At 44.1% G+C, this 17,259-nt stretch overlaps 1 protein-coding gene across 5 annotated transcripts in view; it reads left to right on the forward strand.

Moving 5' to 3' along the window:
* The first annotated feature begins 1,037 nt into the window (after positions 1 to 1,037).
* CADPS (calcium dependent secretion activator) overlaps positions 1,038 to 17,259 on the forward strand; it is a 431,573-nt gene continuing 415,351 nt past the window's right edge. For all 5 annotated transcript variants that reach the window (XM_058678713.1, XM_058678714.1, XM_058678717.1 and 2 more), the window contains exon 1: positions 1,038 to 1,937. In XM_058678713.1, the coding sequence (XP_058534696.1) occupies positions 1,497 to 1,937 (441 nt within the window). In that variant the 5' untranslated portion in view covers positions 1,038 to 1,496. The remainder of the gene's footprint in view (positions 1,938 to 17,259) is intronic.

A 17,259-nucleotide genomic window follows, 5' to 3' on the forward strand; every position in this document is an offset into this window, starting at 1 on the left:
TAAATGTGATGTAAAGTTTAAATGTATATCATCTATTTACAGTTACCTCATGGGCACCCATGAATAAATACAGAATTAGAAAACACATAGAAAGACAGATGACTAGACTGGAAGAAAGTGGAGCGAGGTCTCTAGTTAGGTGAAGGTCTCCGCTACCGCTGTTGGCTGGTTTAGAAGCCTTTCGTGGGTCGCTGATTAAATTCAGCACGCTGGCCAGTTCCCCCGCCCTGAGGGTTGATTCGCTTAAGTGAAAGGAGCGGGTTAGAGAAGGCACCATCTGCTGCTTTGTATTAATAGGTTTCCTAAGAGGCTGGAGTGCAGACAGCGCGACAGAGTCAAGGCCGTAGAAGTGGACCGCGCTGAGGTTCTGGGGGCGGGGTGTCTTTGTCTCTTGTGGGGTCCCCAGAACCTCCCGCCAGAACGGAAGCAGGGATGAAGAAACTGAAGCGGTTCTCTTCCCTTCCCTTCCTCGGAGTCAGCTCAGCAGAAAGTAATCACAATTCTTGAGCGCTGAAGACAACTTACCACAGCTGCAGGGGTTAAGACAAGGGTGAGGGTTACACGGGTTCAGCTGTCGTAGGGTCGTCCAACGAGCCAAAACACTCAACAGCTGATGCACTCTGATGCCAGATCGCGTAGCTCGTGCGAAGTCGAGGCTAAGATCAGAGTTTACACCAGACGGACAACCACACGGCCCAGCCCCCACGCCCCAGGTGGCAAGTGCGGGATTCGGAGACAGACTCTTCCCTGCCTGGGATTCCACCGACTTCCTTTTAGGTTGAACCCTGGAATAAGCATCTGCCTGCTCCCCAGTGGCAAGAAGTCTCCTCCGGTTTCTCTGTTTTTCCCTCCCCCAAGAACTTTTTGTCCGCGGGATGTTGGAATAGGGACCCAGGCAATGAGAAAGCTGAGGATCAAAGAGGAAAACTGTCCCCACAGGGCAGGGGGCGAAAGGAGTGGGGCTTGCGCCAGGGTCGGGGGGTCGGAAGCTCGCCGTCGCTGGGGCTCTCCCCCACTCCGGCCCTCTGCAGCCGCCCTTTACGCCGCGGACACGGGAGAGTTAAGCCAATAAACACGTAAGCGCCGCTCCCTCCCCAATCGGCAAGATGCCTCTCCGGCTCTTGGCTGCATCGACAGCTTGCAACACTCGGCATCTTTTCTGGAGGCGCCTCCTTCAGCGGCTGCAGATGGCATTCGGCTGCGGGCTCCGGGCTCGCAATTGATTCTCCGCCTTGCCTACCTCGAGTCCACGGACGCACCTCTTCCGTCCCCGCCCCCTCCTCTCGCGCTCCTGGGTCCCAGCCCAGCTCCCGGATCGGCCGGCGAAGGAAGCAGTCGCAGCGGCCGAAGCTGAGCAGCAGCACACTCGCTCCGTGACCCGGAGAGAGGCGCCCACCCGGGGAAGAGCCGACCACCCGGCTGTCTTCAGCGCCCGCCACCTTTTGGACCTCAGGTAGGGGGCCTCAGGGACCCCCTTCCCTCTCCCAGGCGCAACCATGCTGGACCCTTCGTCCAGCGAAGAGGAGTCGGATGAGATCGTAGAAGAGGAGAGCGGCAAGGAGGTGCTGGGCTCGGCCGCGTCCGGAGCTCGCCTGTCTCCCAGCCGCACCAGCGAGGGCTCGGCCGGCGGCGCCGGGCTTGGAGGCAGTGGTGGCGGCGCCGGGGCCGGGATGGGCGCCGGCGGTGGCGCGGGTAGCAGCGGGAGCAGCGGCGCAGGGGCCGGGGGTCTGCAGCCCAGCAGCCGCGCCGGCGCCGGCCGGCCCTCCAGCCCCAGCCCGTCGGTGGTGAGCGAGAAGGAGAAGGAAGAGTTGGAGCGACTGCAGAAGGAGGAGGAGGAGAGGAAGAAGAGACTGCAGCTGTACGTGTTCGTGATGCGCTGTATCGCCTACCCCTTCAACGCCAAGCAGCCCACCGACATGGCTCGCCGGCAGCAGAAGGTAGGTACGCCCCGGAGGCCCCGGGAGACGCGCCGGGACGCCGCCGCCGGGCGGGCGGGGCGAACAATGGGCGCTGGCGGCACAGCTGGCTAGGAGGAGCCCCGGAAGGTGAAGACCGCGCCCAGGCAGTAAGGGCTACGAGCCTCTCTCCCGCAGCCCGGCTTGGCCCAATCCAGCCCGGAGCGCGCCGGAGGTCGCCTGGAGCGGGCGTAGGGTCTGAGGCCTCTCTGGCAGGGAGCGCCGAGGGAAAAGAGGCAGGCAGGTGCGGCTTTATGGCCCAGGAGGCTTGGGGAGTGACTTGCAAGCTCGCGGCGCCCCGAGAGGCCTTGCTCATAGGCAGGGCTCCCAGCGCTCTCCAGCGGCGGTCGGCTGCGCTCAGCTCCGGGCCCGCCTTCCTGGGCGTGCGCTCGGCGGGCGGGCGCCGCCGGCAGGTCGAGTCACCCGGGTGGAGGCAGAGCAGCGCTTGGGAGCTGTGTTGAGCTCGCCTGGGGCAGGCGGCACCAGTCAAGCCCGGAAGCCTAGGCTTCCCGTGACTTTGCGAAGGGCACCCTCCTCTCTCCGCCCAGATCAGCTGATCACAGGTTGGGTTGCCTAAGGACCCTCTGGCGCCGCGCCTCTTGCCTGGATAGGTTCCAGTCCTCTTTCCCCTTCCTCAACTGACCCCAGAACAGGTGCACACCAGCGACCAGCCGCTGGGGTCAGCCCCTCTACCTTCATGCCTTTGACCCTGCTGTCATCCCAAGGTGACTTCCCCGTCACCTTCTGGCTTGCCAGGGCCCTCCAAGCCCTGCCTTGCACGCTTGATAAAGTGTAACTAAACACACACAAACACATAAAACAAACACCTGCAGTTATAAAGCATCAAAAGCTTTTTGTGTCGGAGGCTGGGGCTAGGCTGTGGTGGCTCCGGGGTATCTTTAAGGTAGAAAGTAGGGAACAGGGGTGCAGTGCCAATTTCTATCAACTAACTATTCTCCAACCAGAGAAAGGTTGGGGGGTTGTCTACTGCAGGGTAAGTAGCAGCGATGGAGACCAGAAGTGAGGCAGCAAGGACCCAACCGGAGTGAGTGAGCGAGTGAGTGAAGTCAGTCAGCATCTCTTTTCTCTTAAATGAATCTTTAGCATCCCAGATAGGAGAAAAGCCAGGTAAGCCTCCAGCAGGGACACTGTAAAAGGCCAGCTCTAACTGCAACACAAGGTTGTTCTCAAAAAAGTGAATTTCTGGGTTGCTGCCTTTTCAGACCTATGTATCTGTGGCTGTGTGAGAGTGTGAGCTATTTCCGTATTTACCTACCTTTATCTTGAGTTAGCACAGATTTCTCTGTTTGTTTTGCTTCTGTGTGTACACATACCACCCGGCGCTGATGATTTATTTCAGCCATCACAAGCTCGGCTATCAGCTCATTAAAAAAAATAAAACTCATTTCCTGGATTGTAGACGGCAGGTGGGCTACACACCCAGCTCACTAATCCTGGAGCCCTAGCTTTTCCAACCTGTTTCTTGGACTATAGGAAACTAACAGGTACCATCAGAGCACAGAATATGTAGATGGTATGTGTTTCTGAAGTTGGATGTTGGGTGGACAGAACCTGAGAGATTTCAGTTTGGAATTATGATCAGTTTTTTTCTTAATAATCTGGGAAATTCCATTTCCATAATCCATTGTGTTAGTCACAGAACTAAGCAAGGAAGTCCTAATCCTTTGGCAATGAAAACAGTAATGACTTCAATGAAAGGGTTAGGTGTTTATCTGTCTAAGTCCAACGCTAAAATAGAGCAATCACAGAGACCCAGCTCTTTTGAGCAAAACCTGGGGCAGCCACCTGAGCGAGACCATCCATGCCCAGTTTTTCCGATCTGATGGCATGCTTTACCTGAGTCTATTCACAGCCAGGGTCTTAAGGGGGCAAGCTGATTCTGTTTTTACACATGACCTTAACATCGGAGAGATTCCAGGGCACATGGATAAGGCTGGTGTTTGGTTAGTTACCACAGCAAACTGTTGCTAACTACATATCTGAGCAAAGCTGCCTACAGGGGCTGTTGTCTATATTGAGAAATTAGATATGTTTCCATGTGTATACATATGTGTGTGTTCATATTACAAAAGGAATGCTTTCTGTTGCAGTTGGAAGGAGTTTTCAGAAAGTTCGTGGAAAATGAATATTTTAGAAAACCATGCATAAATCTCAAAACCTTTGTGTACCAAATATGTTTTCATTCCATTTTTTTGCAAAAATTTTTTGAAGTCCCCTGTCTCTAACTTGTAGGGCTTTCCTGGAAAAGGATGCTACACTGTTGTTTTTTTTTCCCTCTACATTTGAAACGTGGCACTCTTATTTAAAAAGAGAGACATCATGTAGAGTAATTGAGAAGTTTGCATAATCATTATGGTAAAATTTAAAGCCAACAAGTAGGATAGATGAGCTAACATTAGCCTTGGAGAAGTATGAGCTAGTAAATTAAACATGAATTTATAGTAAAGTAAAAATGGGAGAACTAGAAGAAGACAGAGGAAAAATGATGTAGAGACAGGGACTGAATGATGAAGGAGAAAAGGGAAGGCAAAGAGAACCGACGGAGAACCTGTTGGCTTCGCCAGTAAGAGTAAGAGCGATCCCATGGCAGAGCGCGAGACGACTTAAGAAAACAGCTGAAGAAGACACTGGTTACTGCTTGTTACGTACTTGCTATGTTAATGAGACTCCATTAATTTGTGAAACTTAGATCATAGTTCATTAATGTCCACATAACAGTATCCAAGAGATTTTTTGATTACATTAAAAACTTGAAGTATGGATTGACACAGTATGTTTTCAAAGCATGAGCAATTTAAAAAATTTTTTTCAACTTATTTTTATAAAGTGTATAAATTTCATGGGTTTCACAATACAGATTTAGGAGCATAGTGACACTTCCCAGACTATCCTCCCTCCTATCTGTATTCCCTACCCACCCTCCTCCTTCCTGCTTTCTTTTCTAAATTTATGATGGCATACTTTCAGTTGAATAGTCTTAGATTAACTAAAAAAAAAAAAGTTAGAATTCTGTAATACCTTCAACCTTCCTTCTCTGACTAGTAATTGCCCGTTTTATAATTAAAGAACCAGTGTCGATACATCCTTGTTAAAGTTTATTCATCCGTCCTTAATTTTTACCTAAATTTTATTTTCTGTTCTGATATTATTTCTGATTTTCCTCATAACCCTAAAATTGTGCAAATCGCCTTTAGCATTTCTGGAAAAGGCAACCGAGACTCAGATGCCTGTGACCTGCCTAATGGACTCTGTAGGTAGCTGAAGGTGGCCTTGGGGAAGTGGGGAGCTGTGATTCCGGTCACTTTCCAGTATGCAACATGTCTCAGAAACACTCTGGGATGAACCCAGAGTTCCACAGCATGTGTTAGGTCAGGGCTATTTCTGTTGGAGTTAGGAAACACCACCCACCATTCTTTCATCGCGGAGGGGGGGGGATGGGGGTGGGGTGGGGTGGGGTGGGGGGAGGCTATTGGGCAGTTCATGTGAACAAAGCAGGCTGTTGGGTACTAACCTCGTAGAGAATACAGATCTAAATGGATTGTTAGCTGGCCCATCTGAACTCCAGACTGTTGTCAGTTTGTGTTTGTGATTTAAATAGAAAACAAATATTTTAGCTCAGAAAGCCAGTTGGAGAGAAGAGGGAGAAGGTGTCCTTGCTTAGATAAGTTTGACAATTAGTTATTTTGGTCTCATTTTTACTCAGAAAAAGTAAATCCCAGGAATCTTTCCCAATTAAGAGGAAGCTTCTGATTATTTGGAAAGAAAAGTTTTTTTTTTTCTCATTGATTGATATATTTTGCTTACTTCATTATGAATCTAAATATAACATGCAGATAATGATTCTTAGGGACTAAACAGAAGCTCTCCTCATCAAACTGCCACACTGTATCTTTCAGCAGCTCAAAAATTATAATCTGGAAAAAAATAACGCTTTGCCTTTATTCCCCTTTTTGTCAGAATGGTAGAGTGAATACCTAGAAGTTGGCATGACAAAACTACACCATCTGCTTCTAAATTATATAGTAGCGATGCTGGGTGGCTACCTCATTTGAACTAGCTACATATAGATATTACCCAGGGAATTTTGAAGCTGACACTGTAAACAAGTGTGTATAACATTTAAATTGACATAACTGATGTTAAAATGATTGGATAGGAATCATTCATAATGCTTGCATTACAAGTAGTCTAAAACAGGCATGCAAATTGTAGCTGTGTATCACATAGACGTCTGTGTGGTATAAGCATCTGCTTAGCAAAAGGGACAATCCTAAAATGAAGCCTATCCCATAGCAACTCCCTGTTTCATTCAAGAGAACCTTGGACCAAGTTTGTTACAAATTCAAGTTATTACTGAATTTTGAGTGACGTCAACTTCTACCTTCCTATGAAATTAGAGCTAACATTGAGTCATTGTTAGCAATACACATTTCAAGGTTTTTTTTTCATTTACTTATTTGGTTTTGTTGGACATGACTCAAAAGCCATTCTTTTCATACAATTGAGAACTTAGTGTTGATCAACTCTGTGTGTGTGTGTACACATGCATGTATATATACACACATATATAAAATATTTTAAATAACGTTATTTGGCTCTTCAGGTACGCTTTGTGATATTTTGCCAACTGCTAAAACTGATTAATTTTAGCTTGTTAGTGCACCATAAAAATCTCCATTTAAACATAAAGGCCAACTAATAGGTAAGTGATGTTCTAGTGGAATTGTTTCTCCCTTCATCAGTAGAAATAACTATCATTTCAGACCTATCCCCTTGGTGCAATGGCAAGGGAACTGTTGTTCACTGGGGCTAACAGACTGCTCAAGATGCAGAACAACGGAAAAGTAATAAGAGGTTCTTGCCTCATTACACACCTGGAATAGCTTTATGCTACCCTAAAATTGGACTGAAGAACAAAGGAAATTAAATCTTCTGTTCTTGAAAAATTGCACTGTGTAAAGTGATAAAAAGTCAAATGATTCAGAGATCTTTCCCCTGCAAAGGCAAATTCAATACACATTCATGGACTATCACATTGAAATACAAACAGTATTTGTGATCTGGTGCCAGGTGTTTATGCAACTGAAGCTGGAATGATTTGGAGAATTCTAACTTTGAACTATAACAAGCATCAGTTACTTGTTGCGCCAAGAACTCAGCAAGGCTTTATGGCACAGCCAGAAGATACCTTATGAGATTTGATTCTTGAGCTTTAGGATACACTTTACACTTTAGAAGACATCATGCATACATGTAAAATAAGTCGAATAGAAACTAAATGTATGATGTTTGATGTAAGTACTATAGAAGATTAGGAAGAGACCACATATGAATTGGACACATAGGAATAGATATGATACTTGGAAAATCCTCATGAAGACTAGGGTTAGGTCATGAAAAGAGTTAGTCTGACTTAGGTAAGCAAAAGTAAATGCTGCTATTTGAGCCTTGAGAAGTGTAGTAGGTGGCAGGAATTTATAAGAATCATTGGGGCTCCACACAATGGCTCAGTGGCTAAATCCTTGCCTTGCATATGTTAAGATCCCATATGGGCACCAGTTTTTGTCTCAGCTGCTCCACTTCCCAACCAGCTCCCTGCTTGTGCTCTGGGAAAGCAGTGGACCCTGCATCGATGTAGGGGATCAGAAAAGAGCTCCTGGATTCTGGCTTTGTATCAGTTCAGCTCGAGCCATTGTGAACCAGCAGATGGAAGATCTTTGTCTTTCCTTTTCTCTGTAAATGTGCCTCTTTGATAAATAATTTAAAAAATCATTTTCTGATACAATTGGCTAGATTTTTTTGTTCCAGTTGAGGCAACCCAAGTAAAGCAGCTGAGTAAAAAGAAAGCAGTGAGGGTTGCGGATTGATTGGTTCTAAGGCCTGGTGCAGAGATGGCTAACAGGTAGAGATGGATCAGTTCAAATGACTTCCTCTACAGAAGAAGAATAGCGAAAAAACTGGCTGAAGGAGAGAAAGCATACATACCACCTGTATTTGTCCTCAAACACTGCTGCCAATGAATCAATAACTAGATGACTAACATGGGGCTATCTCTTCTTTTGTCCCTGTGAGAAGACAGAGAAGCATCAGATAATTTTTTTTTAAGATTTTATTATTATTGGAAAGCCGGATATACAGAGAGGAGGAGAGACAGAGAGGAAGATCTTCCGTCTGATGATTCACTCCCCAAGTGAGCCGCAACGGGCCGGTGCGTGCCGATCCAATGCCGGGAACCTGGAACCTCTTCCGGGTCTCCCACGCGGGTGCAGGGTCCCAAAGGTTTGGGCCGACCTCAACTGCTTTCCCAGGCCACAAGCAGGGAGCTGGATGGGAAGTGGAGCTGCCGGGATTAGAACCGGTGCCCATATGGGATCCCGGGGCTTTCAAGGCGAGGACTTTAGCCGCTAGGCCACGCCGCCGGGCCCGCATCAGATAATTTTTAATGTGCACTAGTTGTAATAGTTATTAGTTCCTTCTGGACAATAAGGTTAACTCATTAGCAAGGTTTGGAAGTTCATCCAAACTTGTTTTTGTATACGAGACATTTAAAAATAAAGTTAATATCAGAAGATAGCATCTCCAAGGCATTTAGAACTAGACTGTGTAACAGATTGTGAATTGTGACTTATGGACTAAAACTGATTCAATTTTGTTTACAAAGCAATTTTCAAATGTATTCATGCTTGCTATTTAAAACTATGAGGACATTTCACATTAAATAAGTTGAATTTTTGACTTGTTTCACAGAAGATGTGTGTGAAAACACTGGCCTATGTTTTATGGATTCACAAAAAAATCACTCAAATAATGGAATATAAGTCATTTTTAAAAAAAGATATATATTATTTTTATTGGAAAGTCAGATATACAGAGAGGAGGAGAGACAGGAAGATCTTCCGTCTGCTGATTCACTCCTCAAGTGCCCACAACAGCTGGAGCAGCCAGGAGCCAGGAACTTCCTCCAGGTCTCCCACACGGGTGCAGGGTCCCAAGGCTTTGGGCCGTCCTTGACTGTTTTCCCAGGCCACAAGCAGGGAGCTGGATGGGAAGTGGGGCTGCTGGGATTAAAACCAGTGTCCATTTGGGATCCTGGGCATGCAAGGTGAGGACTTCAGCTGCTAGGCTACCACACTGAGCCCACTTTTGGCTAGATTGTACGGGTTCAAAAGCGGCATTGTTCTATTTCTGGATGGTAAGATACAGGCTGTTTGGTTTTACCAACACTGTCTCCTCCTTTTTGCTTAATGGCTATCCATGATCTGACTCAGCCTTTTCTTTTCCATCCTGCCAGAAGGCATCCAAGAAAGTAATCTAGAATTGGAAACTCTATGTTCCCCAATTCTGGGACCTATAATAGTTTCCTTGTTAGGATCAGATTTATAGTTTCTGCAGGCATAGGGAACTTACGATCAGAATTACCACTTGAAATTTTTGATTTCTCATTCCAGCTGTGACGGAAACACTCTCGTGTTCTTACCAGAAATAAAAGGATGACAGCAGCCAATGGTTAGTCTAGTTGGGTTGTTGACATTTTTGCTGCACGAGGAAGAAGAGTAGTTAATAGCATAGACCCTGAGACTCAACTACTTTGTTGGCTTCCTGGCGTTGCCACTGACACTCTGGTCTGGGATAATTTACTTAACATCTCTGAATCTCATCAATAAAATGGTGATGATAGTGGTACCTCCATCACTGGGTTCTTGTGAAAAGTAAGGTAATATAATAAAGCTCTTAGAAATGTATCTGGTATATAAGTGTTAGCTTTTATTGTGCAATATTGTGCTGCTTTTATCTATGGAGAGACTATTAGCACAAATAGTGTTTCCCTCACTGCACAAATTTCTAGTGAATGGAAATTCTAAAATTCAATCCAACAGTTTTGTTTCCCTTAAGACTTATATTTTTGAAAGGCATAGTTACTGAGACAGAGAGGGAAAAGTAAAGAGAAATCTTCCATTCTCCCTCTCCCCCATTCCATGTGTGTTCATCCCCACATGGCCACAACAGCCAGTGCTGAGCTTATCCAAAGCTGAGAGCCAGGAGCTTCCCCCTAGGCTCCCATGTAGATGCAAGGACTCAAGGACTTGGGCAATCCTCTGCTACTTTTCCAGGCTTTAGGCAGAGAACTGGATGGGAAGTGAAGCAGCCAGGATACAAATTCATAGCCATATGGGATGCCAGAGAGAGGAGGTGGAGGATTATCATGCTACACCACTGCGTTGAGTGTCAACTCTGAAGTCCTTCAATCCTTCTCAAATCTTTGAGTTTTGTGGCCTATTATCCCATCTCTGTATGTCTTAGTTTTTTATTTTAAAATGCAAAAAAGTGTATATTATTATAAAGTGAAAGGGGTCTTAATAGCGTAAGAAGTCACATAATTGGTGAGCAAATGTTTTCAATACCAGTTTTAACAGTACTCATGCATCTGTGTTCAGCCAATGCTCCCATGCTATCTACTACCACAATATCATTGTACAAGCTAGTCTTACTCTTTTAGAATCTCTCACCTCTCTTCATCTGATTTACTGTTATTCATATTTTAATTAACATAGGTGTTTCCTTTAGTAGATGTACTCTGAGACTTCTACTGGGCTGTTTCTGCAATATTTCTCTGTCCACATTACCTCATATATTTGTCTGAATTACCTTTACTCTATGGGCCTCTCTCCTGTTAAACTGAAATAATATCTAAGATGGAGACAACATTTTAGTCTTCTTTGATTCATCTTCTCCCAAACAATAGCTGACATGTGGTAGGTGTTCACCAAATGTTCAAATGCCAGCCTGGACTTTACTTTGAGAGTTGAGCTGATCTGAGGCCAAGATCCAGGAGCTTCTTCTGAGCGTCCCTTAGAGATGCAGGGTCCCAAGGCTTTGTGCCATCTTCTACTGCTTTCCCAAGACACGAGCAGGGAGATGGATGGAAAGTGGATCAGCTGAGATATGAACCAGTGACCGTATGGCAATAGTGGTGCTTGCAAGTAGAGGATTAGTCAGTTGAACGATCACAGCAGTCCCCAGCATATTTGCTTTTGTTTTGTTTTCTTTTGAAAGGCAGATCCATTAAGGGAGGGAAGGAAGGAGAAATGGAAAGGAGAGAGAGAAGCTGGGAGCAGGAACCTCATCCAGCTCTCCTGTGGGCTCTGGAGCTCAAGCCGTTGCAGCATCCTCACTGTTACTTCCAGGTGCACTATCAGGAAGCTGCATTGCAAGTGGAGCAATAGGGACTCAAACGGACCCATATGGAATGTGGCTGTCACTGGTGGTGGCTTTACCCACTACAAGGCAACCCTGGCTCCAGAGGCATATATCCTAACCAGTGTCTCAACTACTAGGCTAAATACCCACCCATGAACTTCACTTTTTATTAGTAAAAAGAGTACATTCTGAAATAAGAGAAAGTATGGCAAATGCATCAGCTAGTAAATTATTAATTATGTGCTATACTGTTATACAACTCATAGTGCATTTGGTTTGTTTATATCAGCATCACCATGTACATGAGGACCATGCTGCACTGAAATGTTAGCACGGTTACCATGTCACCACAGCCCCCTGGGACCTTTCAAGGCCACTATTGCATAGGGAACACTCACTGAAATACTATGGGGCAGCTCATGGCTGCATTTGACACCAATTCTCATTCTTTGAAAGTAGTTCAGAAGGGGCAAGTTTCCATGACATGGAATTATCCATTATGTGGAATATTCTCTTGTAATACCAGATGGATTACAAAGAAGTCATTACAGAACCAAGCTTAGCTACAGATCAAGGCAGAGTGAGCTGTCGCTGTCATTCTAAGCAGAAGAGAGGAGATAGGTGCTCTCCTCGCTCATGCGAGGCCTGGTTGCTGCATTTTCCTGCCCCAGGGATGCACTTTCAGGTTCTTTGTTACAGGTTCCATGTGCTCAGGTGCTCAGTCTGTGCTTCCCTGCCAAAGAAGGTTGTTCCTGGCAGCTTACAAAAGCTCTTCAATAGAGAACATCGAGGGTGAACCAAGTCTCAAATGACTTCAAAATAATTGATGTTGTGGACACGTGCTCTTGATGCTCTAACCTTGGCTCATGCAGAGTAACTGACAAATTTCATGATCTCTTATAGAAAAAGTCTTTAAAAGCCATAAGCAATTATGAATTCCTTGCAGTGGTTGAATCCCAATTGAACTTAAATCACTACAGTATATGCTTTTAAATAGCCACCTATTAAAATAAAAAAGAGCCAACATGAGAATTAAGTCTATATATTGGATATGTGTTCTTTGGATAAGCTTGACTTGATTTAGTTTCCTTTGAAAGGAAAAAAACTCAGTGATCAACAACATTATCATAGGCATTTGGCTTGATGGTTTTAAGATCCCTACATCCAGTATTGAAGAGTCTGTCACTGAAACACAGATTCTGTTGCCACTTACAGCTTCCTGTTGAAGCTGACCCTGGGAAGCTGTGGTGAGGGTTAAAATGATTGGATTCCTGCCACCCACATAGGAGAACTGGATTGAGTTCTTGGCTTTCACCTTCAGTTCCTATCCTCCACCACATTTATTGTTGGCGTTTAGAGAATGAACTGATAGATGGGAGACTTCGCTCTTTCTCCTATTCTCAAACTCTTTCAAAAAAAGTTTGTCACAGTCACAGTATTGGCAGACTTGTGTTAGAGCATCTGTAAAATACTGCATATTTAGACATAGATAAAGTTTCTTTTTTCTACTGATTTACATGAATTTGATATTTTCTTTGTTACCTTATGATCATAAAGTATTTTCTTGGTGTAGTTAGGATATAAATAAATAACTCTAGGACTATCATATATTGGATGTGGTAGTAAGAATATCAGACATAGGCCTGGTGCAATGACTCAATTGGCTAATCCCCCAAATCTCCAAGTGCCAGGATCCCATATGGGCACCAGTTCATGTCCCAGACACTCCACTTCCCATCCAGCTCCTTGCTTGTGGCCTGGGAAAGCAGCAGAGGATAGCCCAAAGCCTTGGGATCCTGCACTCATGGGAGACTCTGAAGAAGCTCCTGGCTTCAAATCAGCTCAGCTCCAGCCATTACAGCCACTTAGGGAGTGAACCAGCAGATGAAAGATTTTTCTCTCTCTGTATCTCCCTCTCTATAAAATTGCTTTTCCAATCAAAATTTTAAAATCTTAAAAATATATATCAGACATACATTTAATTAAATAAAAATGAACTTCAGTGGAAGATATAGTCTTTTCTGATATCACTAGTAAAAGGAAAAATAAGATTTGCTGTGTGATTCCTGTCATTTAAAATTGGCATTTAAAAATGGAGAAAATGGGAGATAATATGAATGATTAGGTACTGAAGTGTTACAGTCAGTTGGCCAACTACTGTTCCCAAATTCTCTCTCAGTGTGGAGTAAATTGATAATATTTTGATACCCATTCAATAGTCTTAAGGGGGGGAAATTGTTAACTTATCACGTCTTATTTATCAGTTATTTCTGTGCAGTGATAAAATTTTAAGGTATTCTGAAGTTAACTTTTTTTTTTAAATCTGACTGTTTCAGAAATACATACTACATTGCAAGTTTTCCAGGGACTTTAGTATGTTCAGAAAGACAATGGGATTTTGGCAAACACACAGTGGTACAGCGAATCTACTCAGCCACATAAGAATGCAAAGAGAAAACGCTGAAAAGTCTTGTAAATAATTATGCCTTCTGTTGCCCATAAATAAAAAAAAGCGCAGCCTTTGATGTGGATGGTAGACAGAGTTGTTTTAACAAATGAGTTAAAATGTATCTTGAACATCCACTTTGGTGATTTTGCTGACAAGTTTAGCAACTGTTGTCTATAAGGCAGTGTGTCATAACATACTGTGTTCAAAACGGTTCTTGGGGTCTCTTCCATATTCAATTTTTGTTTGTTGCACAACATCAGACAATGTTATGCATTGTTTTGAGCCACTGCTACTTAAGAAAAAAATATCTTAGTTGACGCTGTCAACAAAACATGCAGACATTTTAGTTAACCTTCTTGGCCTCTAGGAACCTGGAAATCTGGTTGAGAATGTGAGATGCACTTGTATGAAACAGTGTCAAGCAGAATTTAATAACTGCTGGGGTTTAAATATGAGAGCTTCCCGGGTCTCCATCCTTGGCCCTTGTTACAAGCTGCTTATCTTCTCAGGCTCTTCCCATAATTCAGATGATGAGGTTCCAACCTAACACCTTAGAATAGGCACCTACTTGGAAATGAGGTCTTTGCAGATTAATGTGAGGTCTTTAGGAGAGGCTTTTATCTACTGTGGTCGGTGTCCTTATATAAAGGGGAAATGTGGACACAGATAGACAAAGGAAAACACTGTGAATGGTTGCTTAGCCCAGCCTGGTCTGCCCCCAGTCCTAGCTCTCATTCTCAGCAGGAGGGCTGGCCCAGCAAGGGAGGCCCCTGCAGCTTCCCTGCTGGACTCACCCCGCCCCTAATCACAGCTCCCTGCTGGAACTGTGGCCCAGACTGGCATGGCTCAGCTTACCTCAGCATCAACGTGTGTTGCAGAGTAGCCCAGTCCAGCCAGCCCCTAGTCCTGGCCCTAAGAACTGGCTGGTGTTATTGCCCAAGCCAGCACATGCTGCATCCTGCCCTTATTCTAACATTTGTTGGTGGATGTGATGAACTGGCGCAGTCTGACGCTTCCCCAGACCTGACCCACACATATGCTGGCAGATACTATAACCTGGTTTGATCTGGGATGCTCCCATTCTTGGTTGTTGTGCTCACCTATCCAGTGGATGGTACATTCAGATACTCTTGGGGGACATGACAACTAGTTCATTGAGCCTGATTGGGGTCGAAGAGTTTTCCAACCAGAACTGTTAACTGTGTTCTGTATTAACAACACTGAATATTTAGTATATCTTATTTCAAAGTACAATTGTGTTTCTTTCTCGTGATGCTACAGAGCACATTTGTTCAGTCTCTCCAGGTATCTGAGAATTTGTATGCATAACAGATACCCAAAACCTACACAATGCAAAAATTCATAATCACTAGTGAATAGTAATAAATATCCCATATCAGTCATAGTGTATGTGAGAGAGATGATTTCATTTGTTTTTTTTAAAGATTTATTTATTTTTAAAATTTTTATTGCAAAGTCAGACATACAGAGAGGAGGAAAGACAGAGAGGAAGATCTTCTGTCTGATGATTCACTCCCCAAGTGAGTGCCACGGCCGATGTGGGTGCAAGGTCCCAACCTTGGGCCATCCTCGCTGCTTTCCCAGGCCACAAGCAGGGAGCTGGATGGGAAGTGGAGCTGCCAGGATTAGAACTGGCTCCCATATGGGATCCTGGTGCGTTCAAGGCAAGGACTGTAGCTGCTAGGCCACTGAGCCAGGCCTGATTTCATTTGCTCTTTAAGATACACTGAGTAGAAAGGACATGTGAAAGTCAAAAAGCTTCAGAAAGGTTCCATTGGTTGGGAAAAAAAAACCCAAGAACAACCTGTGTTTCCTAATTATACTCTGGGCTCCCCCCTATTATTGTCTCTGAATGCTGTTATGGACTTTTGAAGGTCAAAGTGATTCACATTTTAGAAGTTCTACTTTACCTCATATTCATACACTAAAGTGTTTCTTACTCCTTTCATTTTCTTATTATAAAAACTGGAATGTATTTTTAAAATTTTGATTTTGAAGTTATTTTCTATAGCTGGGTTAATAAGTGGCTGATTTTCAGCATTCATAGAACTTATAAATTGAAAAAAAAATCTTGCCAGTTATTTTCAATTGTGACACTATTTTATGAGGACGAAGCAGTCCTCTGATGTGTGGAAGTCATTTGAATGAATTTTCATTACTTTTGATTTTTCATCTTTGTGTGACGGCTCTTCTAAAGATTCATGGGAAATGCGGCTAATATATAATCCTATTTTGGTGCAAAAACTGAAGCCCACACATAGTTTCTACATAATGTGCATTTCCCACAAGCTTTTTATAGTCTCCTCATACATTTCAAACACATTGCATTTTATTAAAATTTTTATGCTTTTTTTTCAGACTCGTGGAAATTTCTAAGTTTTTATCAATGTGTCTTTGCTGCCTATCAGATGAAATGGGCTTTAGATAGCCTTGGTAGAAGTGACATTGAGATAAGCTGCTAACTCTTGGACAAGATCAATGATAGCAGTGTTAACAGTTTTAGCGGAAAGGAAAGACCTCTTGAAATATGCAGTGATGAAATAGTGCAAAGCAAGTTTGAAGATGGCTAAACAGACAAGTATGGTTGTGCAAGATTTCAGAATTGGAAAGAATTAAGAGCATGGGTTGGTATTTGTGAATGCCTTCTACTGCAGGGGTAAAGGATTTAGGAAGAGAGAATAATACATCCTCTTGCCACTGAGGAACAACTGAAGGGTAGTGACATGATCTGGGCTTGCTTTAGGAAAATATATCATCTCTTAAGGAGAAAGTTTTTGCGTAAACCAAAATTCACGTATTCTGGGGTTACTAGGTCTTCATAGGGCCTTAAAGACTTCAGACTACCACCTCCATTATCAAAGGGTTCCCAGCTGGCTCCCTGAAGAGGTTGTTTGACAGCAGAGGAATAGGTAGGATTTGAACATAGAAAGGCAGAAGAGTATATATCCCAGGGACAGTATGAATGAAGACTCAGACCGGAACACAAGCAGGAGCATGTAAAAGGCACATGATCACATACTGGTCAACATTTGCTGCTGCTAGACTTTGTCGTCTGTCCTTTATTGGGTAAAGCAGGAAGAAGTCATTGCAAGTGATTTGTTCCCTTGAGTAACTTCAGTGAACCAAGGTAGAAAGCCTGTCAAAAATATTACAGATGTCTGGGTGATTGCCAAACAGAAAATGATTGGCTTGACCTTGTCTTCAGTTGTCGTGTTTTCCCATATGGCACTTTGAGGTTTCAAATCTTCCAAAAAAATATTGTCAACACCAGTACAACGGTTGATTTGTAAAGGACGTGATGTGCTACCGGCTCTTCCAATGGCTGAGTTAGGAAAAAACCTCCTTTGAGTTTTGATAAAACCCTCCACATAATTTGCCAGCCTTCCTTTTGGCAGTGGAGGAAAGGAAAGGATTTTTTTTTCTACTGTCAACTTTCCACAGGCAGCTTAGGTTCTGCTGGGAGTTGTGATTCAGCATTACAGACTTCCAGAGTGAACCGGCACTGGTGGAGGTTTACACTTGTTTTAATTCACCAGAACCACAATTCTTCCCACCACACCCCCTAACCCCCCAAAGCTGCAGTTCTAAGCGTTTGTGGATCTGCCATTTAGTCCA

Source organism: Ochotona princeps, chromosome 21 (genome assembly GCF_030435755.1).
Source record: "Ochotona princeps isolate mOchPri1 chromosome 21, mOchPri1.hap1, whole genome shotgun sequence".
NCBI classification, from domain to species: domain Eukaryota; kingdom Metazoa; phylum Chordata; class Mammalia; order Lagomorpha; family Ochotonidae; genus Ochotona; species Ochotona princeps.